The sequence below is a fragment of the Bos indicus x Bos taurus genome, chromosome 3 (genome assembly GCF_003369695.1).
Source record: "Bos indicus x Bos taurus breed Angus x Brahman F1 hybrid chromosome 3, Bos_hybrid_MaternalHap_v2.0, whole genome shotgun sequence".
In the NCBI taxonomy this organism is placed as follows: Eukaryota; Metazoa; Chordata; class Mammalia; order Artiodactyla; family Bovidae; genus Bos; species Bos indicus x Bos taurus.
In genome coordinates this window covers 119390481-119414038 of record NC_040078.1, presented here as the reverse complement: position 1 = coordinate 119414038, position 23558 = coordinate 119390481, and the positions used below count along the sequence as shown (strand labels likewise).

The following is a 23558-nucleotide window of genomic DNA, read 5'->3' as shown; positions in this document are numbered from 1 at the left end:
AGTGTCAGTTAGTCACTGAATTCCAAAATATACATGATACAGCTCGTTTCTTTATTGTGCTTAAGTGGACAATAAACACATTACATTTGAAGACCATATTGTAGTTTTGATGCTGATATTTTGGTGAACTTTAGAAGTTTATACCTTTTAAAAGCAAAATAATAATAAAAACAATAACTTTTGTTGTATTTTGAGTGTAGTTAAGTCCTATTGTTTAGTCGCTATTCAGGTGGTGTTGTTTAGTCACTAAGTCTCTCTGATGCTTTTGCAACCCCATGGACTGTGGCTCACCAGGCTCCTATGTCCATGGAATTTCCCATGCAAGAATTCTGGGATGGGCTGCCATTTCCTCCTCCAGGGCATCTTCCCAACTGTAGAGTTCAGTAGTGTCTGGCATATTCAGCTTGTGTGCATCAGATCTCCAGAACTTTACATTTTGCAAACCTGGACTCCATCCCCCTAAATAACAACTCCCTGTTTCCTCCTTACCTCCACCACTGGCAGCCACCATTCTTCTTTCTCTCTCTACGAATGGGACTTCTTCAGATGCCCCAGGTAAGTAAAACGTAAAGCATTGGTCTTTTGGCATCTGGTTGTTACACTTAGCGTAGTCTCCTTAAGACTTACCCATGTTGCTGCATGTGACAGGATTTCTATCCTCTTTAAGGCTGAATACTATTCCATCACATGTGTATGCAACTTTTTGTTTATCTCTTCACCCACCAAGGGACACTTGGGTTGCCTCCACCTTTTGGCATGCAAATATCTCTTAGAAAGACTGCTGTTTTGTTCTTGATCTTATTTTTTTCTATATACCCAGATATTTGATTGCATAATATTGGAATTCTTTTTTAATTTTAGGAAGAACGCTATACTACTTTTCGTAGTGGCTGTACCATTTTTATGCCTACCAAAAGGGCAAAAGTGTTGCAATTTCTCCACATAACAGTCAGCATATGTTCTTCTCCTTTCTCTTTCATGTCAGCCATTATAATGATTGTGAGGATAATCTCTTTGTTGTTTTTAATATTTCCCTATGATTATCGATTTGGAGCATTTTCTTATATGTTTGGTGGCAATTTGTAGGTTATCTCTAGAGAAATATCTTTAAGTAACATGAAAAATTTAAATTAGGTTATTGGTTTGTTTAATTGTAGTAATTCCTTATGTATTCTGAATACTATCCTCTTATCAGACATAACATTTTAAACATTTTCTTCCAGATCACAGGTTGCCTTTCCATACTGCTACGTAAGTCTTTAAAGCACACATTGTTAGTTTGATGTAGTCACATGTGTCTACTTTCCTTTTTTTTGTTTTCATATGCTGTTGGTGTCATATCCAAAAAATCATTGTTAAATTTAAGGTTATTGAGTTTTTCTCAGATGTTCTCTTCCAGGAGTTTAAGAGACTTAGGTCATACATTTAGGTTTTTAATCCATATTAAGTTAGTATTTGTTCATGAAGCAAGGTAAGGGCCCACATTAGGCTTTTTCACATAAGCAGCCAGTTTTCCAATGCCGTTTGTTGAAGGGGCTGCCTTTTCCCTGTGAGTCATCTTTACACACTTGTTGACCATTTGACTAAATTGATGAAGCTTCATTTCTGAGCTCTGTATTCTGCTCCATTGCTCTACAATCTGCCTTTGTGCCAATACTATTCTGTTCTGATTACTGTAGATTTGTATTATGTTTCCAAGGTGAGAAGGCTGAGAGCCTTTCAGTTGGTGCTGAGTGGCTCTTCAGATCATGTCTGGCAGTTCCATAGATCATAACAAGAGAGAACATGGTGACCACGACCCAGAGGGAGTGGACCCACTGGTGTCATCGAGAGCAACTGGAATGAGGCTGTTGATAACATCGATAATATGAACTTAAGGAATGTCTTATTTGGGGCACCTATGCTTATGCTTTTGAGAAATCATGAGTTATTCAGCAGAGCTATTATTCCACGTATTAAGGAGTATGATGTGATTATCAGCTCAGTCAGGTACTGGCAAGACAGCTACATTTGCTCAATGGTTGGAGACTGAGTTCCAGGAGACCCAAGCACAATATTGGTCCCTGCCAGAGAACTGGCTTGACAGATACAAAAGTAATTCTGGCACTTAGAGACTACGTGGGAGCAACTTGTCATGTCTGCACTGGTGTAGCCAATGTTCTAAATAAAATGCAAAACTGCAGGCAGAAGCACCAATGTTGTTTTTGGCACACGTGGGAGAGTTTCTGGTGTGTTAAACAATTACCTTTTTCCAAAACGGGTCAAAATGCTTGTTCTGGGTGAAGCAGATAAAATACTGAGCTGAGGGTTTAAGGATTAAATCTATTAAATTTTTCAAAAGTTAAATACAAATATTCATGTGATGTTGTTTTCTGACACAAGGCCAACAGCTGAATTGAAAGTGGCCAAAATTCATGAGAAACCCAATTCAAATTCTGGTGAAAAAGGAGTAATTGACCCTTGAAGTTTTCTCTAGTAGTCATGTATGGATGTGAGATTTGGACTGTGAAGAAAGTTGAGCGCCAAAGAATTGATGCTTTTGAACTGTGGTGTTGGAGAAGACTCTTGAGAGTCCCTTGGACTGCAAGATCCAACCACTCCATCCTAAAGGAGATCCATCCTGGGTGTTCATTGGAAGGACTGATGCTGAAGCTGAAACTCCAATACTTTGGCCACCTCGTGTGAAGAGTTGACTCATTGTAAAAGACCCTGATGCTGGGAGGGATTGGTGGCAGGAAGAGAATGGGGAGACAGAGGATGAGATGGCTGGATGGCATCACTGACTCGAGGGACATGAATTTGAGTGAACTCCGGGAGTTGGTGATGGACAGGGAGGCCTGGTGTGCTGGGATTCATGGGGTCTCAAAGAATTGGGCACGACTGAGTGACTGACTGAACTGAACTGAAGGAATAAAACAATTTTATATTAATGTTGAGAGAGAGAAATGAAAGTTGGACATACTTTTGTGACTTGTATGAGACACTAACGATTACACAGGCTGTTATTTTTCTCAACACAAGGCACAAGGTAGACTTAGAGAAAATGCATGGCAGGGACTTCAGAGTTTCTTCTGTGCATGGTGACATAAATCACAAGGAAAGAGTTGTAATCACGACGGAACTCGGATCAGGATCAAGTTTTGTTCTGATCTCTTATTGACTTGCTGGGTTGTGCGACTGATATACAATAAGGGTCACTGATTATAAACTATGATCTACCTACCAATCATGAAAATGATGTTTACAGAACTGGCAGATGGGGCTTATTTGGGAGGAAAAGTGTGGCTATAAACTTTGCTACTGAAGAAGACAAGAAGATTCTTTATGACTTTGAGACTTTCTACAATACTATCAGATCAGATCAGATCAGTTGCTCAGTCGTGTCCGAATCTTAGCGATCCCATGAATCGCAGCACGCCACACCTCCCTGTCCATCACCAACTCTAGGAGTTCACTCAGACTCACATCCATCGAGTCAGTGATGCCATCCAGCCATCTCATCCTCTGTCGTCCCCTTCTCCTCCTGCCCCCAATCCCTCCCAGCATCAGAGTCTTTTCCAGTGAGTCAACTCTTCGCATGAGGTGGCCCAAAGGACTGGAGTTTCAGCTTTAGCATCATTCCTTCCAAACAAATCCCAGGGCTGATCTCCTTCATAATGGACTGGTTGGATCTCCTTGCAGTCCAAGGGACTCTCAAGAGTCTTCTCCAACACCACAGTTCAAAAGCATCAATTCTTCGGCGCTCAGCCTTCTTCACAGTCCAACTCTCACATCCATACATGACCACAGGAAAAACCATAGCCTTGACTAGATGAAACTTTGTTGGCAAAGTAATGTCTCTGCTTTTGAATATGCTATCTAGGTTGGTCATAACTTTCCTTTCAAGGAAACTTATTTAATTTCCTTCTTTTAATTTCATGGCTCCACTCACCATCTGCAGTGATTTTGGAGCCCCCCAAAATAAAGTCTGACACTGTTTCCACTGTTTCCCCATCTATTTCCCATGAAGTGATGGGACTGGATGCCATGATCTTCATTTTCTGAATGTTGAGCCTTAAGCCAACTTTTTCACTCTCCACTTTCACTTTCATCAAGAGGCTTTTTAGTTCCTCTTCACTTTCTGCCATAAGGGTGGTGTCATCTGCATATCTGAGGTTCTTGATATTTCTCCCGGCAATCTTGATTCCAGCTTGTGTTTCTTCCAGTCCAGCGTTTCTCATGATGTACTCTGCATAGAAGTTAAATAAACAGGGTGACAATACACAGCCTTGACGTACTCCTTTTGCTATTTGGAACCAGTCTGTTGTTCCATGTCCAGTTCTAACTGTTGCTTCCTGACCTGCATACAGATTTCTCAAGAGGCAGGTCAGGTGGTCTGGTATTCCCATCTCTTTCAGAATTTTCCACAGTTTATTGTGATCCACACAGTCAAAGGCTTTGGCATAGTCAATAAAGCAGAAATAGATTTTTTCTGGAGCTCTCTTGGTTTTTGATGATCCAGCGGATGTTGGCAATTTGATCTCTGGTTCCTCTGCCTTTTCTAAAACCAGCTTGAACATCAGGAAGTTCACGGTTCACATATTGCTGAAGCCTGGCTTGGAGAATTTTGAGCATTACTTTACTAGCATGTGAGATGAGTGCAATTGTGCGGTAGTTTGAGCATTCTTTGGCATTGCCTTTCTTTGGGATTGGAATGAAAACTGACCTTTTCCAGTCCTGTGGCCACTGCTGAGTTTTCCAAATTTGCAGCATATTGAGTGCAGCACTTTCACAGCATCATCTTTCATGATTTGGAATAGCTCAACTGGAATTCTATCACCTCCACTAGCTTTGTTCATAGTGATGCTTTCTAAGGCCCACTTGACTTCACATTCCAGGATGTCTGGCTCTAGGTCAGTGATCACACCATCGTGAATATCTGGGTCAGAAGATCTTTTTTGTACAGTTCTTCTGTGTATTCTTGCCGTCTGTTCTTAACATCTTCTGCTTCTGTTAGGTCCATACCATTTCTGTCCTTTATCGAGCCCATCTTTGCATGAAATGTTCGTTTGGTATCTCTGATTTTCTTGAAGAGATCTCTAGTCTTTCCCATTCTTTTGGTTTCCTCTATTTCTTTGCATTGATCCCTGAAGAAGCCTTATCTCTTCTTGCTATTCTTTGGAACTCTGCATTCAGATGTTTATATCTTTCCTTTTCTCCTTTGCTTTTTGCTTCTCTTCTTTTCACAGCTATTTGTGAGGCCTCCTCAGACAGCCATTTTGCTTTTTTGCATTTCTTTTCCATGGGGATGGTCTTGATCCCTGTCTCCTGTACGATGTCACGAACCTCATTCCATAGTTCATCAGGCACTCTATCCATCAGATCTAAGGGATTTGATTTAGGTCATACCTCAATGGTCTAGTGGTTTTCCCTACTTTCTTCAATTTAAGTCTCAATTTGGCAATAAGGAGTTCATGATCTGAGCCACAGTCAGCTCCTGGTCTTGTTTTTCTGACTGTGTAGAGCGTCTCCATCTTTGGCTGCAAAGAATATAATCAATCTGATTTCAGTGTTGACCACCTGGTGATGTCCATGTATAGAGTCTTCTCTTGTATTGTTGTAAAAGTGTGTTTGCTATGACCAGTGCATTTTCTTGGCAAAACTCTATTAGTCTTTGCCCTGCTTCATTCCATATTCCAAGGCCAAATTTGCCTGTTACTCCAGGTGTTTCTTGACTTCCTACTTTTGCATTCCAGTCCCCTACAATACTATAGTGGAGTAAATACTGATGAACGTGGCTGACCTCATTTAATTCCTGGGATGAGACAGTTTGGGATGTCGTGCTCACTATCACAACATGCATTATGCTTCTTTCTCTGCGAATATTTGAATCTTGTCTGAGTGCTCATAATGAATCAGAAATAACAGATTTTCATAGCAAAGTGACAGTAGTCATGAGTTCTTGTAAGGAAAGTCATTAGCTTTATCTTGTTTAGAGTGAGACTGTTGGGGTTGGATGTAAAAGACAGGATCTTTAAAAATCTTTCTTTCTAATGAGCTATCACCTCACACCAGTCTGAATGGCCATTATCCAAAGAATCCACAAGCAATAAATGCTGGAAAGGCTGTGGAGAAATCGGAAGATTATTGCACTGTTGGTGGGAATGTAAATAGATATAGTGACTAAGAAAGTCAGTATGGAGATTGCTTTAAAATCTAGGAATACGTGTACACATGTCCCCTCCCTCTTCAACTTCCCACTTATGGCTAATTCATGTTAATGTATGGGTGAAATCAAGCCAATATTGTAAATCAATCATCAATCAATTAAAAATAAATGTATTTTTTAAAAAGAAAATTAAAAAGAACTAGGAACAAAACTGCCGTATGTCCAGTAATCCAACTACTAGGCATATACCCTGAGGAAACCAAAATTGAAAAAGATGCACTTTTTTCAATGTTCATTGAACCACTATTTACAATAGCTAGGCCATGGAAACAACCTGGGTGTCCATGGACAGATGAATGGATAAAGAAGCTGCAGTACATATACACGATGGAATATTACTCAGCCACGAAAAGGAACACATTGGAGTCCGTTCTAATGAGGTGGATGAACCTCGAGTGTATGATACAGAGTGAAGTAAGTCAGAAAGAGAAAAACAAGTGTTGTATATGAATGCATATATGTGGAACCTAAAAAATGGTTCTGATGAACCTAGTTGCAGGGCAGCAGTGGAGGTGCAGACATAGAGGACAGACTTACGGACATGCACAGGAGGAGGAGAGGGGGTGGGACGAATAGAGAGAGTGTCATGGAAACGCATACATCACCACATAAAAAACAGTTCGCCAGTGGGAATTGGCTGTATGACTCGGAACTCAAACTGGGCTCTGTGACAAGCTAGAGGGGTGGGGTGGGGTGGGAGGTGAGAGGGAGGTTCAGGAGGGAGGTGACATGTGTATACTTATGGCATTCATGTTAATGTATGGCAGAAACCAACACAATATTGTAAAGCAATTATCCTTCAATTAAAAATACATAAATTTCTTTTAAAAGTCTGGGACTTTCAACTTTGCTTTCAAGATTGTTTTGACTATTGATCTTTCTTGAGACTCCATACGAATTTTAAAATGTACTTTTCATTTTCTGCAAAATGTAACTGTGATTTTGAAAGTGAGACATTGAAGCTTAGATCACATTGGATAATTTTGTTCTCTTCCAACTCAAGCACATGGGATATCTTTCCTTTTTTAGGTTGCCTTTAATTTCTTTCAGCTATTTCAGCAGTCCAAGGGACTCTCAAGGGTCTTTTCCACATCACTGTTCAAAAGCATCAATTCTTCGGTGCTTAGCTATCTTTATGGTCCAACTCTCACACCTGTACATGACTACCGGAAAAGCCATAGCTTTGACTATATGGTCCTTTGTCAGCAAAGTGATGTCTCTGCTTTTTAATATGCTGTCTAGGTTTGTCATAGCTTTTCTTCCAAGGAGCAAACATCTTTCAATTTCAATGCTGCAGTCACCACCTGCAGTGATTTTGGAGCCCAAGAAAATAAAATCTGTCACTGTTTTCATTGTTTCCCCCTCTATTTGCTATGAAGTGATGGGACCAGATGCCATAGTCTTTGTATTTTGACTGTTGACCTTTAAGCCAGCTTTTTCACTCTCCTTTTTACCTTCATCAAGAGGCTCTTCAATTCCTCTACAACTTCTGCCATAGTGGTGGTGTCAGCTGCATATCTGAGGTTATCCTGGTTTTCCCAGCAATCTTGATTCCAGCTTGTGATTCATCAAGTCTGGCATTTCCCGTGATATATTCTGCATAGAAGTTAAATAAGCAGGGTGACAATACACAGCTTTGATGTACTCTTTTCCCAATTTGGAACCAGTCTGTTGTTCCATGTCCTGTTCTAACTGTTGCTTCTTCACCTGGATACAGGTTTCTTTGGAGGCATCTCTTTAAGAATTCCCATCTGTCTAAGAATTTTCCGCAGTCTGTTGTGATATCATGTTTCATATTTTGAATCAGTCCAATACATGACAACAATATTTTTATTTGTTTCATCAATTACTGAGAGAAGTATGATAAATTTAAATCATGATTTTGATGTTCACATTTCTAATTCTGTCAGTTTTTGATTCATATATTTGAAATCTTCATTAGTGGTGAAGTGAAGCGAAGTGAAGTTGCTCAATCATGTCAACTCTTTGCAACCCCGTGGACTGTAGCCTACCAGGCTCCTCTGTCCATGGAATTTTCCAGGCAATAATACTGGAGTGGGTTTCCATTTCCTTCTCCAGGGGATCTTCCCAATCCAGGAATTGAACCCAGGTCTCTGCATTGTAGGCAGATGCTTTTACCATCTGAGCCACCAGGGAAGTCTCTTTAGTGGTATACAAATTTAAATTTTCTGATAATCCACGTGGATTGAACATTTTTATTTTGAAATATTCCTTTATAAGGAAACCTTTCCCCTGAAATTTATTTTGTCTAATAATTTTTGAGCCTTAAGAGCCTCATTTTCCTTAGCATATTCATAACACAACTTTCTCCAGGATTTTACTCTCATACTTCCTATAATTTTCTAATAATCATATATCACATTTATAAATTGGCTTTGATTTTTCAGTGCAGGATTAAAATATCTTAACAGATACATTTACTCGACCTGCAATGAGGGAAGGGCCATATTATGACTTAGAGAGGGTTGTGCTTCTTCTGCAGACACAGAGCCCTGCACATAACTCTTTGTCACACCAACACGCCAGGATGAAGCAAAGGAGAATGGTGTGATGTGGGCCAGGAGGTCACACCTGCAGCCTGAGGAGACCTTTCCAAGAAGGGCCACTGGGTCCCTCTGAGTTGCTTCTCACCCGGTGGACCCCAGTGCTCCCAGAGGAATTTCAGGCTTCCTGCTCCTCCTGTTTTGGGCTGAGATGTATCAAAGGAAGGTTAGCCACAGGATTGCATCATTCAGGGACTCAAGGAGTTGGGAGTCCCAGCGTACTCAGAGCTCAAGTAAATGCTAATTGGCCACTTGAGACCTCGAATCCCAGCTGTGCCAGGTGGAGAGTATCTTCAATAGAGTCATCCAAAGATGCAGGTGCCATGAATACTACTCAGCTGAGCGTAACACGTAGAATTGAGCCAGTCGCATCTCCTGCTGCAGTCCATGGGGTCGCTAAGAGTCAGACACGACTGAGCGACTTCACTTTCACTTTTAACTTTCACGCATTGGAGAAGGAAATGGCAACCCACTCCAGTGTTCTTGCCTGGAGAATCCCAGGGATGGGGGAGCCTGGTGGCCTGCCGTCTATAGGGTCGCACAGAGTCGGACACGACTGAAGCGACTTAGCAGCAGTAGCAGCAGCATCTCCTGCTTACACCAAGACCCAAGACTTTCCTGCAGCAGGCACTTGGAGCACATGGCCTGCCTCTGACCGGTACCCTAGGTGCTCTCTGCTGCCCCCTCCTCACTCTCACGTCCCTGCACAGGAAGCCAGAGGTGAAGGAGGGAGCAGGATCCTCAACACCACATCATTATCGTCAGCACAAACTTGGGTCAGAAGTCCTCCCCAGGAGCACATGTCCTGGGGGAGCCATGACCCTCCTGACATCACAGGAGCACTGCAGTCATCACTCATCAGGGTGTGGTCAGCATTACTGACAGATTAGTCCTGGGAGCCTGGACTCTGAACAACATGATCCCCTACCTCTCACTGCACTGGGCAAGATCAGTCAGGGCCACAGGTCTGAACTTTAATGAGAGTGGAAATAATCAGGGGGTGTTATATAAATGTGGGTTTATCTTTAATGAGAATAGAAATAAGCAGGGGGTCTTGAATAAATATGACCTTAAATTCAGTGTCTGAGACCTTGCATTTCTGACCAGGTCTTAAATGATGCTGCTGCTGTAGGGCCTCAGACACACATGATAACTAGATATATTAGGAAAGGACTCAGGACCCAGTCATTACAAATAGAGGCTTCTGACAACACTGGATTATTCCGATTCACCCCCTTAAGGCATTTCTCAGGCTCAACTCACAGATTCAGTGAAGCCAGCACTGCAGCCACTCTGGGTCATCTCAACAGCCAAAGGAATGTGTGAGTATGTTTTTATAAAGCAAACTGAGAGACTGGCTTCCCAGATGAAAATGCAAATTGTTCCTCATGTGCTCCCCCAGGCACCCTAACGGTCACTGTTTTGATGACCCAGGCTCCTGAGGTGGACAAATAGCCCTGGGAACCAAAGACCAGAAACAGGAAGCTGGGAACCCCAGGAGCAGAGGAGCAGACAGCCAGCCTGGGGTGTGGGGAAAAGATAGTCACTCTGGTCACAGTGAATCTATTGTGCGTATGACCAGGGGGTAAGCAGAGACGGACAGAAAACTTGGTCATGATGAATGTGACTACTTCCACAGGCCAGGGGTGGGAGGCCAGGGTGGTTGGCCATGGAGCATAGGGCAGACCACCAACTCCACTCTTAGCAGCAGCTCCAAACACATATCAGAGTGAACCCTGCCTGCCCCAGGCCAGACTGTCCCCTCTGTTCTCATGTGAGGCTTGGAGTCAAGTCTGCCAGAAGAGGAAGGCTGGACAACCTACATGGTCATGCACACTTCTACTGCTGGAAAGAATGAACTCTCTCAGGCCTCCTTCTAGGAGAACTTCAGGCTGGGAGGGTCATGGCTCCTTCAAGGAGCCCATGACCAACCAGGCTCCAACTGCACACCCTGACTCCCAGGGAGCTCACTCCTGCCAAAATCAGCCAGTTCCAGGATGGCAAAGATCTCACCTCTAGAAAATATGAAACTGCTCTAAAGCTGATTGACCTCACCCTCTCACTAATCCCCTCAACTTTTTAGGGGCCCCATAGCTCTGTGTCCCCTGCCTTCTACACTCCTTTCTATTTAGGATAGATTTCCTCTAGCATTTTCTCTGGCCATCATAGAGCTTGTCCCCATGTTCCATGTGAGTGTGGTGGTCAGCTCTGTGCAGTGCAGACAAGGGAGGTCTGGGCTGTGACAGGAACAGGAAACAGCACTCAGCAGAAAGACTCAAACATTGAGGCAGATGTGACCGTATTGGTGGCTACCATGGCTCCAAGCAATTACTTCAGGGGATGTGCCAACGCGCCAGGGGCATGGGAGTAAGGACAGGGAGGATTTGCTCACGTCCTGAATGTGTCCCAGCCTTTGTCCTGCTGTTCTCAGACCATGGAGCTGGGCTGTCCCCTCTCCACGAATTGTCCAACTTCTGGGCATTTAAAGAAAGAACCCTTAGGCTCCCAAGAATGTGGAGAGCTCTGTTGATGTTTGCCACCACAGTCTTATCTCAGAGACAAAAATGCTCAGAGACATAGGGTCTGTCTCTCAGGGTCTGCAGGAGAGGCAGATGCAGCTCCACTTTAGCCTGGTGAGGGCTGGTCCCTGATCTGCTCCCGGACTGGCCTGGAGTTAGAACCATCACTGGGTCAGTTCCTGATAGCATCAGGTGCTTAATGATTTCTAAAATTAAGAATGAGTAAAATAGGGGTGGAAGGTGCAGGATTAGATATCTGAGCCAGTGCGGGAATGGCACAGCTCAGGACCATCCCCGTGAGACGGGAGTGCATGTCCTGCCAACAACGACAAGGAGATGGAAGCCATCCTTATGCTGGAGACTCTCAGCTCAGCAGGACCTCTTGAGCCATTGACAGCCTATGGTGAACCATGTCAGATTCATGATCTCTGAAAAAGAAGATTTAAGTTCAGGACCAAGGACCAGCCTGGATCACTCAGGAGCTTTGTGTAGCAGAGTTTGATTAAAGTAAGAAAAGGGCCAGAGAAAGTTTCTGACATAGACATCAGAAGGGGTGGGAGAGTGCCCACCCCCTACTAGTCTAAGAAAGGGAGTTATATACTTTTTAAATTAGTTATTACAATAAATCAAAAGAATGTGTTAAGGTTGTAAAGATCTTACTAGGCCCACTCCCATAATTTATATTTTAAGATAACAGGATTAGCCAGGTTTTCAGGAAGGAGAAACTGTCCTCAAGCAGGATACATTGCTGTTATATAATCCTTACTAAGGAATATAGAAGAAAAAAAATAAGTTTGGCCTTCCCTCCTCCTTGAGAATTCCAGACCCCTGTCTCCTCTTTGAGAACCCCAGACCCTTCTCTCCTCCTCAGGGACCCTGGACTTCTTATCAACCTGCCTAAGAATTGACTCTCTCATTCCCCTCCCCCCTCCCTTTCTTTTAGGAGAATTATGTTGCCAAGAGAAAGGGGCATCGTTTTCATTCCATAACTAGTTCCTGCTGTTGAGGGGCATAATCCCAAACTGTTGAGGCAACATATTCTGCTAACCCTCATAGGAGGGTCTTTGACCAGGGGCCCCAGTAATAGTTGGGGGAGGCCGCAGCACTTGTAGGAACCTGGACAGCCATCTGTAACTTAAGAGCTTTCAGACGGTTAGAAACAAACCCCATTTTACAGTTACAGATGTAAGGCAAAATAGTCATTAAACCAAGTTAAAACATAAAATTTTAATTCTAAAATTGAAAGTCACATTCTGTGCTTAGTTAAGTTATACCAGTCCATCTTAGGATTGTTAGATGTCATCAGATCAAGAAGAGGCATCACGTACGATTGTTGTTGGTGGTGAAGGTATTCACAGAGTTGAAGAAAGTCCTTCCCTTGAAGTGGAGAAACCCACCATAGGAAGCCATCAATTGATGAGGAGGTTGAAAAACTGAAAGCTGAGTCACATAGTTAATTCTAAGGCTTCAGGGTCTATAACAATGTCTGTGCATAAGAAGGGTCTTCCATAAATACATTCAAAGGGGAACAGTCCCTCCTTTTGGGGGACAGTTCAAACCCTCATTAAAGCTATGGATAGAATTTTAAGACAATTTTCCTGTGTCTCTTGAGTTAATTTGTGCAGACGTCTCTTCATAATGTCATTAGTTTTTTCAACTTTTCCTGAGGACTGGAATCTCCAGTAATAATATAAGTAATATTCTATTCCTAAAGCTTTTGACACCTGCTAAGTAACAGCAGCTTTAAAGGTGGAGCCATTGTCACTCTGGAGGCTCTGCAGCAGCCCAAACCTGGGAATAATTTCAGGGATTAAAATTTGTATAACTTCCTTAGCCTGTTCATTACAGCAGGGAAAGGCCTCAATCCATCCAGTAAAAGTGTCTACCCAGACCTGTAAGCAAGAAAATCCATTTGTTTTTGGCACATGAGTAAAAGGAACCACAGCCTCATTTATTATTCATAAATCTTATTATGAGATAATAAGATTATTCATAACTCTTATTATTCATAAAATTAGTCTCCATTTATCATTTGATTTTTGTATACCCAAAATAGGAGTGTTGCATGGACTGTTACAGGGAATTAACAGACCCTGCCCCTTTAAATTCTCAGTGAGGGGTTTTAACCCTTCCTTAAACTTTCAGTGGGTACTGCTTTTGATGTGGAAATAGGTGAGGGTCTTTGAGCTTGATAAAGACAGGAGCAGCATTTTGTGCTCGACACACAGTTTTTCCATCAGCTCACACTTTAGGATTTACATTTTGTTCAATTAATGGGAGAAAAGGAGCAGGCTCCACATTTATGAAAACAGGCCTGGACCTTGCTCAGTGTATCCCTCCGCAGAAAGGGTGAGTGAGACTCCAGCACGAATGGAAACTCAGGAGAAAATAGTACAGAGTCCAAGTTGCAGCTTAAATGATGTCTGAAATAATAACATTTGGCTTGTCCAGATAGTCCCATTACGGTAGTGGATTGGAAGGAAAGCAGGCCAGGGGCTTCAGTGAGGACAGAGAAATTTGCCCCAGTGTCCAAAAAAAATTTGACTGATTGGCCCTCCACAGTTATTAATACCCAGGGTTCCTCAAGGGTTATTAGGATGGGGGGTTGTGTGGGGACCCTGGGCACCTTCAGTCCTGATTGTCCGGAGAGTCTGACCCCTGGGGCCTATGCCTCAGAGGGCAGTTTCTCCTCCAGCGTGGTCCTTTGCAGACCAGACATGGAGCCAGGGGCAGCTTAGATGCCTGAGGGCAATCCCGCTTGAGATGCCCCTCCTCTCCACAGTGATAAAAAGTCCACCCTTTTTCACCTGGGTCCTTCTGGGCACTTTTCTCTTCAGGTTGATTCATAGCAGTTCTCACAGCCATGACTACAGCCTGGGTCTTTTCTTTGGTTCTTGTCTGTTGTCGTTTTTCCTCATTTCTCTACTGTAATATACTGTCTGAGCCAGCTGCAACAGTTTTTCTAAAGACTGATTTGGTCTGAACGCCTGTTTGTGTAACTTACAGCAGATTTCTGGAACCAACTGAGTGAGAAACCTATCTTTTAAGATCATTCCTCCTCTGCATTTTCAGGATCAATGTCAGTAAACTTGCAGAGAGCCTCCCATAATTATCTAGGAATTTGCCAGGAGTTTCCTTCTCATCCTGCTCTATGTCAGCCAACTTAGCATAAAGTCTTAGTGTGTATTCGCTTGAGTCCCTCAAGAATACATCTGGCAAAGTGATTCTGATCCCAGTTAGCCATGTTATAGTTCCAGTCTGGCTCTGTCGTGGGAACTGCTTGGCTCCCAGTAGGGAGGAGGGCTATTTCATGTTCCCTCTTTCCCCTTATCTCACGTTCAAGCCATTCATCTCCAAAAGTAGTAGCTTCCCTCAGAACTCGAGCTCTCAAGTCAGGAGTCAGCATCTGTCCCAAGACATGTATTATATCTCTCTAAGGAAGCTCATAAAGTAAGGTTAGTCCCATAAAGTCTTCTATGTGCTTTTTGGATCCTCCAATAGTCATGACCACAATTCGAACTGTGTGAATTTCTACCTAGACTGAGGCAACCCCTCCTGGAAGTGTGTCCTGATTCTCAGCCTGTTCATTGGGAACCCCAGATGCAGGGGCAAAGTAAGAGGACTGGGGGGAACTGAAAGTTTCACACCGAAATCTGCACCCTTGGGACCCAAGTCTTGAATATCTCACAGAGAGATAGAGAGCCGCACATATGGTACTTGTACCCATTTTCTCTTCTTTTCTACAGAACTGGTCTAGTTGTAAAACAGTATCATAATTGAGAGACCCTTTAACCGGCCAGTGCTCCCTGTCTTCCAAAGGATACTGTGCCCATTCAATATCACAGAAGAAGATCAGGTGTGTCTTTTTAAATTGTAGGGATCAAACTTGTCCCAGCTTTTTTTTTTTTTTTTTTTTTAATACATTTTAAAGGAGTGGTTTTGGAACTGCTAGCTCCCATCTGTAAGAGAGAAAAAAGCGGCATCCACAGCCATGGCTTCTTTCCATCGGAGGCATCCCTCCCTGCTCTAAATGGGGGTGTAGACAGAATTTCAAGTGAAGCTTTTTTCCCTGGTCAGACAGTCTGTCCCTTACCCACACGGGCGCCTTACTCATCCCTCCCGGTTCTTCCACTGAGGAGGGGTGGAGACGCACCAGGGGTAGACCTGATGGCATCCCAGATTGATTTCTAGCTCCTTACCACCGAGATCTTTGTTTGACTTCGCCTTTTCTCTGCTGCCACCCAGAATGTAACAGAGTAGCTGTCCCGGAATGTTGCCCAAGCTAGGACTGCTACGGGAAGCATCCGCGTTCCATGTGCCATTCCCATTCCTGAATACAACCCTGACTGCAGTAGAAGCGGTGAGTCACGAAGGGACGAACAACGATCAAGACGTCCCTTCTGAGCATCACCAAGCTAGTGTTCATGATAATAAAAGAGGTGGTGGAGGGTCGGCCAGTGAGGAAAACGTGAATTTTGTCCTGAAGCTACTAGGAGCAATCCTTCAAGTTCATTTCTACAGATTCCACAAAAAGAATATCTAAGGAGTTGAGACAAAAGCCACCAGAGAGCCTCCCCTGGTCCACTAACAGCACTAGCAAAGGAAGAAGCCCATTGCACTTCCAATCTGACCAGATCCTGCAATTCCTGATCTGTGTCCTCAAAAACCTCATGGTCACCAGCAGCACTTCTATCCACATAGGGTGGAGGCACAGCCATGACAAAGACTCACGTTTAGGACTCTGGCCCCTGAGGCAGACAGCCAAGGGAGTGACCTCTAGCCTGAGAGATATTCCTGGAGCTAGAGTTCTGCCTAGTTCCCGAACATGCTGCTGGAGCCAGAGTTCCCTCTCGCTCCATATATGCTCCTAGTAACTTTCTGACAAGGCTAAGCACTCCCATAGAGGGGGTCTAAGTAAAAGTACACAATAACAGCATGGATCACAAGTCCCTTGAAAGTTTATGGTCTGACAGATTATGTTAGTAGCTTTAATTTCCCACGCAATTACGAAATGGTCAAAGAGACCAGGAAAAGGTGACCGAGAAAGGAAAGTTTGGTCCACATGCTTTGCCCATTTCTGGCCGCTCCCCTCGCAGGGATGTTTGGTGTCTCTTGGCATTCGCAGGTCGATATAAACCCCTGACAAGGTTCCCCTTTCTGGGGCTTCCATCAGTCATTACACTGCACTGTGAAACCATAGAGCAGGGCTCATCAGTTGCTTCATGTAGGGCATGTCATTCATTCACAAAAGCACACAGAAGCATTATTAAAGTAAAACAGAAAATGTGCATACTGAGAAAGCAGAGAGTCTAGAGCTCTGAGAGTTCTTATGTTGTCGTGAAGATCCTGGACGAGCCCCCAGAAAGATAGCTTACATTGAACAATGTCGGATTCATGATTCTTGAAGAAGATTTAGCTTTGGGACAAGGGACCAGCCTTGATCACTAAAGAGCTTTTGCGTAGCAGAGTTTTATTAAAGTAAGACAAGGGCGAGAGAAAGGTTCTGACATAAACATCAGAAGGGGCATGGAGAGTGCCCCCCTCACTAGTCTAAGCAAGGGAGGTATGTACTTTTATATTGGTTTTTACAATAAATCAAAAGAATGTCTCAAGGTTGTAAGGATCTTACTAGACCCACTCCCATAATTTACATTTTTAAGATAACAAGCTCAGCCAGAAGGTTTTCAGGAAGGAGAAACTGTCCTCAAGTTTCTCAAGCAGGATACACTGTTGTTATATAACCTTTACTAAGGCATGTAGGAAAAAAGCGTTTGTCTTTTCCTCCTCCTTGAGAATTCCAGACCCCTATCTCCTTTTTGAGAGCCCCAGACCCCTCTCTCCTCCTCAGGGACCCCAGACTTCTTATCAACCTGCCTAGGAATTGACTTTCTCACCACCTCTTAGCAAACACTGGGCGTCCTCCACAGAGTGAGTGCTCCAATCATACTCTGTTGTTCTGTTCAGTCACCAAGTCGTGTCCAACTCCTTGCGACTCCATGGACTGCAGCACGCCAGGCGTCCTTGTCCTCCACTGTCTCCTGGGGTTTGCTCAAACTCATGTCCATTGAGTCAGTGATACCATCCAACCATCTCATCCTCTGTTTCCCCCTTCTCCTCCTGCCTTCAACCTTTCCCAGCCTCAGGGTCTTTTCCAATGACTTGGCTCTTTGCATCAGGTGGCCAAAGTATTGGAGCTTCAGCATCAGTCCTTCCAATGAATGTTGAGGGTTGATTTCCTTTAGGATTGACTGGTTTGATCTCCTTGCAGCCCAAGGGACTCTCAGGAGTCTTCTGCAGCACCACAATTCAAAAGTATCAATTCTTTGGTACCTGGCCTTATTTATGGTCCAAACATACTTAGGAATTGGTGAATTAGAGGAAATTTTTATGTTTCAGGTCAGTTGGAGCTCATCTAGAAGAAGGGTGAGTATCTAGTTGTCTGTTAGTCAGGAGGCAGTGGGTCACTGAGAGGATCCTGTTCTCCAAAAGAATACAACCTTGTGACCTTGACCTGCTCCTTCTCATTTGCTCCCACCTGCTTTCTGCTGTCTGCTGCTTCTTGCCTTGCTGAGAGCCATGTCACCCTATGGGAATGGAAACCTCTCGGTGATGCCTCTGCAGGAGTTTGTGCTGGATGGGTTTGGGGGTGGCCCACAGACCCAGGCCCTGCTGTTTACTCTGTTCCTTGTTCTGTACTTGGTGGACGTCCTGGGGAACCTCACCATGATCGTGGTCATCACGCTGGATGACCGTCTGCACTCCCCAATGTACTTCTTCCTCAAGAACCTCTCCTTCCTGGACTTGTGCTACTCATCTGTCATCTACCCCAAGGCCCTGTTTGACTTAATGTCGACGACCAAGGTCATCACCTTTGCAGGATGTGTCACCCAGTTCTTCTTCTTCTCCACCATGATCACCACTGAGGGATTCCTCTTGGCCGTGATGGCCTATGATCGCTTCATGGCCATCTGCAGCCCCCTGTGCTACCCCATCTCCATGCGCCCCTCAGTCTGTACCCTCCTAATGCTGGGCTGCTACTGTGGGGGCTCCTTCAACTCCATCCTGCAGGCCAGCTTCACATTCAGCCTCCCATTCTGCAGGTTCAACCACATCGACCACTTCCACTGTGATGTGCCGCCTCTGCTCAAGCTTGCCTGTGCTGACACTACCATCAGTGAGCTGGTTATGTTTGGCGTCTGTGGCCTCATAATTGTGGGCACCATACTTGTGGTCCTCACTTCCTATGGCTACATCACAGTGACCATCCTGAGGATGCGCTCAGGAGGAGGGAGACACAAGCTCTTCTCCACCTGCGGCTCCCACATGACAGCCGTGTCCCTCTTTTATGGGACCCTTTTTGTCATGTATGCCCAGCCAGGAGCTGTGCAGTCCATGGAGCAGGGCAAGGTGGTCTCTGTCTTTTACACACTGGTCATCCCGATGCTGAATCCCCTCATCTACAGTCTGAGAAACAAGGATGTGAAGGATGCCCTGTGGAGACTGGGCCAGAAGCACACAGCCACATGATGGAGGGTGGACAGAGAGATCCAGTGTCATGAGGCCTGGACAAGAGGGCTTGAGCGGAGGCACTGGGTTTGGTTTGAGGAATTCATTCTTTATTCGTCTAATTGATTCTTTCATCCAGCATTTCATTCAACCCTCCTGGAAACAAATCATGGGTCACCCATTTCAAGGGTGAATGGCAAAATCTTTGCCATCAGATAATTAATGGTTCATTATGATGAAGACCCTAATCATGAAGCTAGGGTAATATAGTCAGTAGAATCATGACTTTCTTGGTGGCTTAGATGGTAAAGAGTCTGCCTGTAATGCAGGAGACCTAGGTAGGACCCCTGGCTCAGGATGATCCCCTGGAGAAGGGAATCGCAACCCTCTCCAGTATTCTTGCCTGAAGAATTCCATGGACAGAGGAGACAGTTCATGGGATCACACATAGTTGGGCAAGACTGCTGACTAGCACAACACCAGAGTCATATAAGTAGGATAGGTAGGAGTCATAGAAACAGGGTACATTCTCTCCCTCAACTCTACATAAAAGACCTTTCCACTCATGACTGATACATGAATCTCTTGAGGCTGAATGGTTTACTGATGGGAGCAATTTTGTAGAAATGGGAACCTGAAAGGCAAGCTGTGCCACAGTTAGTCTAGATGAAGTCATAGAAGAAGAAAGAGAAGGAGGAGGATGAAGAAGAGGGCAAGGGGGGAAGGAGAGGAGGAGAAGGGGAGGAGGGGGATGAGAAGGAGAGTGGGGAGGAGGAAAAGGGGGAGGGACTGGAGAAGTTGGGGAGAAGGAGGACGGGGGAGGAACTGAGACAGAGACACAGAGAGAGGAGGGACACAGAGAGGAGAGACACAGAGAGGAAGCCTGCCCTCTTAGCTGGGACTTAGAGACATTGAGTCAATCACAGAGAGCATCTGTTTTGGTACCAATTAAAATAAATGCCATTTGAAAGCATTTATTACATTTATGAGATAGACATTCAAGCAACAGCTGATATTTAACGATATTAAAGAATTTATTTATTGTGGATATTCTTTTCTTTTAGAGATGCATGCTGAAATACTTATAATTGAAACCCTATTTGTTTAATACTTACTTCAAAATAATACAGGGGCTATGGGAGTAGGGTAGGGGCTGGACAAGCCTGGCCAAGAGTTGATGGCTGTAAAAGCTGGGCATTGAGTAATCGGGGCTCATTACACCATGTGCTCGTCTTCTTGTGTATTTAAAATTTCCTCCTCCCCCTCCTCATCCACATCACGATGCTTAGTCAGGATGCGTCTTGGAGTTCATTGCTCTGCAACACCCTCCCTTCCAAAAAACACATTGCCAATGGGATTCCTTCTTCAATGCTCTAAGACTCTCTTCTATTCGTTTTTGAAAATATTTTCTCTTCTATTGTTGGTTTTTCTCTATCAATGTTAGTTAATTTTATATTGAATTTTACATATCTGTCCTTTATACTTATTAACTTCCCTTTAATACATTTTTTTTCTTTTTTTTCTCTATACTTATCAGAAAGGCCTTAAGACTTTCTTCTGTGCCAGAAATTTCTTTTTTGGTTGTGTAAAGTCCACTTGCTTTATAAACAGTTTTGACTCCCGTGTTATGAAAGCTGATATTCTAATTTTGTGTTTTTGTAGCTTTAAACATGCTTAGCAAGATGACCTGTATGAACATGGTATTTTTCTCTTTGTTATAGGTGAGTTGCAGAAGTTTTTTTAAATTCCATTTCATGTTGGTTCCCTGCCCCCCCCCCCCAAAATAATGGGAGAGCACATGTGAAATCTGAACTTTCATTTCATTTGAAAATCAGAAGATCTAGCAACACAAACCAGCACTACTTGGCTGGAGACGGAAGCAGTTACAGCCACCTCCATCTTGATATGACGTTCACCCACCTCCATCTCCTTCTAGGTGTTGACTCTGCAAAGAAGGACAACCCATGGATAGAAAAAAGAAAAAAGAGAGCTTATGAAATTATTGTGGGACACCAAGAAAAGCTATTACAATGAAAAACTTAATGATCAAAAATAATTATAGTAAAATTGTCCTCATTATAACTTATGACCCTGCAATCCCACTTCTGGGCATATATCCAGAGAAAAATATAATTTGAAAAGATGCATGCACCCAAATGTTCATAACAGCACTGTTCACAATAGCCAGGAAGCAGCCACTGACAGATGAATGTATAAAGAAGAGGTGGTACATATACACAATGGAATATTACTCAGCTGGTGAAGAATTTGCCTGCAATGCAGGAGATCCAGTTTTGATCCCTGGGTCTGAAGACCCCCCTGGAGAAGAGAATGGCAACCCACTCCAGTATTCTTGTCTGGAGAGTTCCATGGACAGAGGAGACTGGCGGGCTACAGTCCATAGGGTCACAAAGAGTTGGACACAACTGAGTGACTAACACACTATAAAAAAGAATGAAATAACGCCATCACAGCAACATGGATGGGCCTAGAGATGGTCATACTGAGTGGAGTAAGACAGATAGAGAAAGAAAAATATTATATGATGTCACCTATATGTGGAATCTAAAAGAAGGATACTAATGAACTTATTTACAAAATGGAAATAGACTCACAGACATAGAAAACAAATTTGTGGTTACCAAGAGAGAGTGAGGGAGAAAGATAAATTAGTTTGGGATTAAAGTATGTACACTACTATATATAAAATAAATAATCAACAAGGACCTACTGTATGGCACAAGGAAATACACTTTATACCTTGTTCAGTTCAGTTCAGTCGCTCAGTCATGTCTGACTTTCTGCAACCCCATGGACTGCAGTACATCAGGTTTCCTTGTCCATCACCAGTTACTGGAGCATGCTCAAATGCATGTCCATCAAGTTAGTGATGCCATCCAACCATCTTATCCTCTGTCATCCTCTTCTCCTCCTGTCTTCAATCTTTCCCAGCATCTGGGCCTTTTCAAATGAGTCAGTTCTTTGCATCAGGTGGCCAAAATATTGGAGCTTCAGCTTCAGCATCAGTCCTTCCAATGCATATTCAGGACTGGTTTCCTTTAGGGTTGACAGGTTGGATCTCCTTGCAGTCCAAGGGACCCTCCAGAGTCTTCCCCAACACCACAGTTCAAAAGTATCAATTCCTCAGTGCTCAAATTTCTTTATAGTCCAACTCTCACATCCATACATGACTACTTAGACAGACCTTTGTTAGCAAAGTAATGTCTCTGCTTTTTAATATGCTGTCTAGGTTGGTCGTCACTTTTCTTACAAGGTGCAAGCATCTTTTAATTTCAAGGCTTCAGTCACTATCTGCAGTGACTTTGGAGCCCCCAAAATAAAGTTTCTCGCTGTTTCCATTTTTTCCCGTCTATTTGCCATGAAGTGATGGGACTGGATGCCATGATCCTAGTTTTTTGAATGTTGAGTTTTAAGCCAACTTTTTCACTCTCGTCTTTCATTTTCATCAAGAGGCTCTTCAGTTCCTCTTTGCTTTCTACCATAAAGATGGTGTCATCTGCATATCTGAGGTTATTGCAATTTCTCTCAGCAATACCTTATAATAACCTATAATGGAAGAAAATGTAAAAAACAATATGTATATTTATATATATGTATACTTGAACCATTTTATTGTACACTTGAAACTAATACATTATCAGATCAGATCAGTCGCTCATGTCCGACTCTCTGCAACCCCATGAATCGCAGCACGCCAGGCCTCCCTGTCCATTACCAACTCCCGGAGTTCACTCAAACTCACGTCCAATGAGTCAGTGATGCCATCCAGCCATCTCATCCTCTGTCGTCCCTTTCTCCTCTTGCCCCCAATCCCTCCCAGCATCAGAGTCTTTGCCAATAAATCAACTATATTTCAATAATTTTTTAAAATGTAGTAAAATTTTAACAGGATTTTGTTATTAATATGAATAAAGTAATAACACTACTATAAGATATAATATTGTATTTTTAAATTTTTCCTTTTCAGTTGCATTAATAGGAAACAGTGATGACTAACACATATCAGTTCAGTTCAGTTCAGTTGCTCACTCGTGTCCGACTCTTTGCGACCCTGTGAATCACAGCACGCCAGGCCTCCCTGTCCATCACCAACTCCTGGAGTTCACTCAGACTCACGTCCATTGAGTCAGTGATGCCATCCAGCCATCTCATCATCTGTCGTCCCCTTCTCCTCCTGCCTTCAATATTTCCCAGCATCAGGGTCTTTTCCAAAGAGGTAACTCTTCACATGAGGTGGCCAAAGTTCTGGAGTTTCAGCTTCAGCATCATTCCTTCCAAAGAAATACCAGGGCTGATCTCCTTCAGAATGGACTGGTTGGATCTTCTTGCAGTCCAAGGGACTCTTAAGAGTCTTCTCCAACACCACAGTTCAAAAGCATCAATTCTTCGGTGCTCAGCTTTCTTCACAGTCCAACTCTCACATCCATACATGACCACTGGAAAAACCATAGCCTTGACTAGACGGACCTTTGTTGGCAAAGTAATGTCTCTGCTTTTCAATATGCTATCTAGGTTGGTCATAACTTTCCTTCCAAGGAGTAAGTGTCTTTTAATTTCATGGCTGCAATCACCATCTGCAGTGATTTTGGAACCTCAAAAAATAAAGTCTGACACAGTTTCCACTGTTTCCCCATCTATTTCCCATGAAGTGATGGGACTGGATGCCATGATCTTCGTTTTCTGAATGTTGAGCCTTAAGCCAACTTTTTCACTGTCCACTTTCACTTTCATCAAGAGGCT

General features: G+C 43.4%; 1 protein-coding gene and 1 pseudogene across 1 annotated transcript; both read left to right on the top strand.

The window, feature by feature from the left end:
- The first annotated feature begins 1748 nt into the window (after positions 1-1748).
- On the top strand, positions 1749-16434 carry LOC113890376 (annotated as a pseudogene).
- Positions 16435-17867: 1433 nt separating this feature from the next.
- LOC113890550 (olfactory receptor 12-like) lies at positions 17868-18818 on the top strand. Its single transcript, XM_027538386.1, has one exon. The coding sequence runs from the start codon at positions 17868-17870 to the stop codon at positions 18816-18818; it is 951 nt and encodes a 316-aa protein (XP_027394187.1).
- The last annotated feature ends 4740 nt before the right edge of the window (positions 18819-23558 follow it).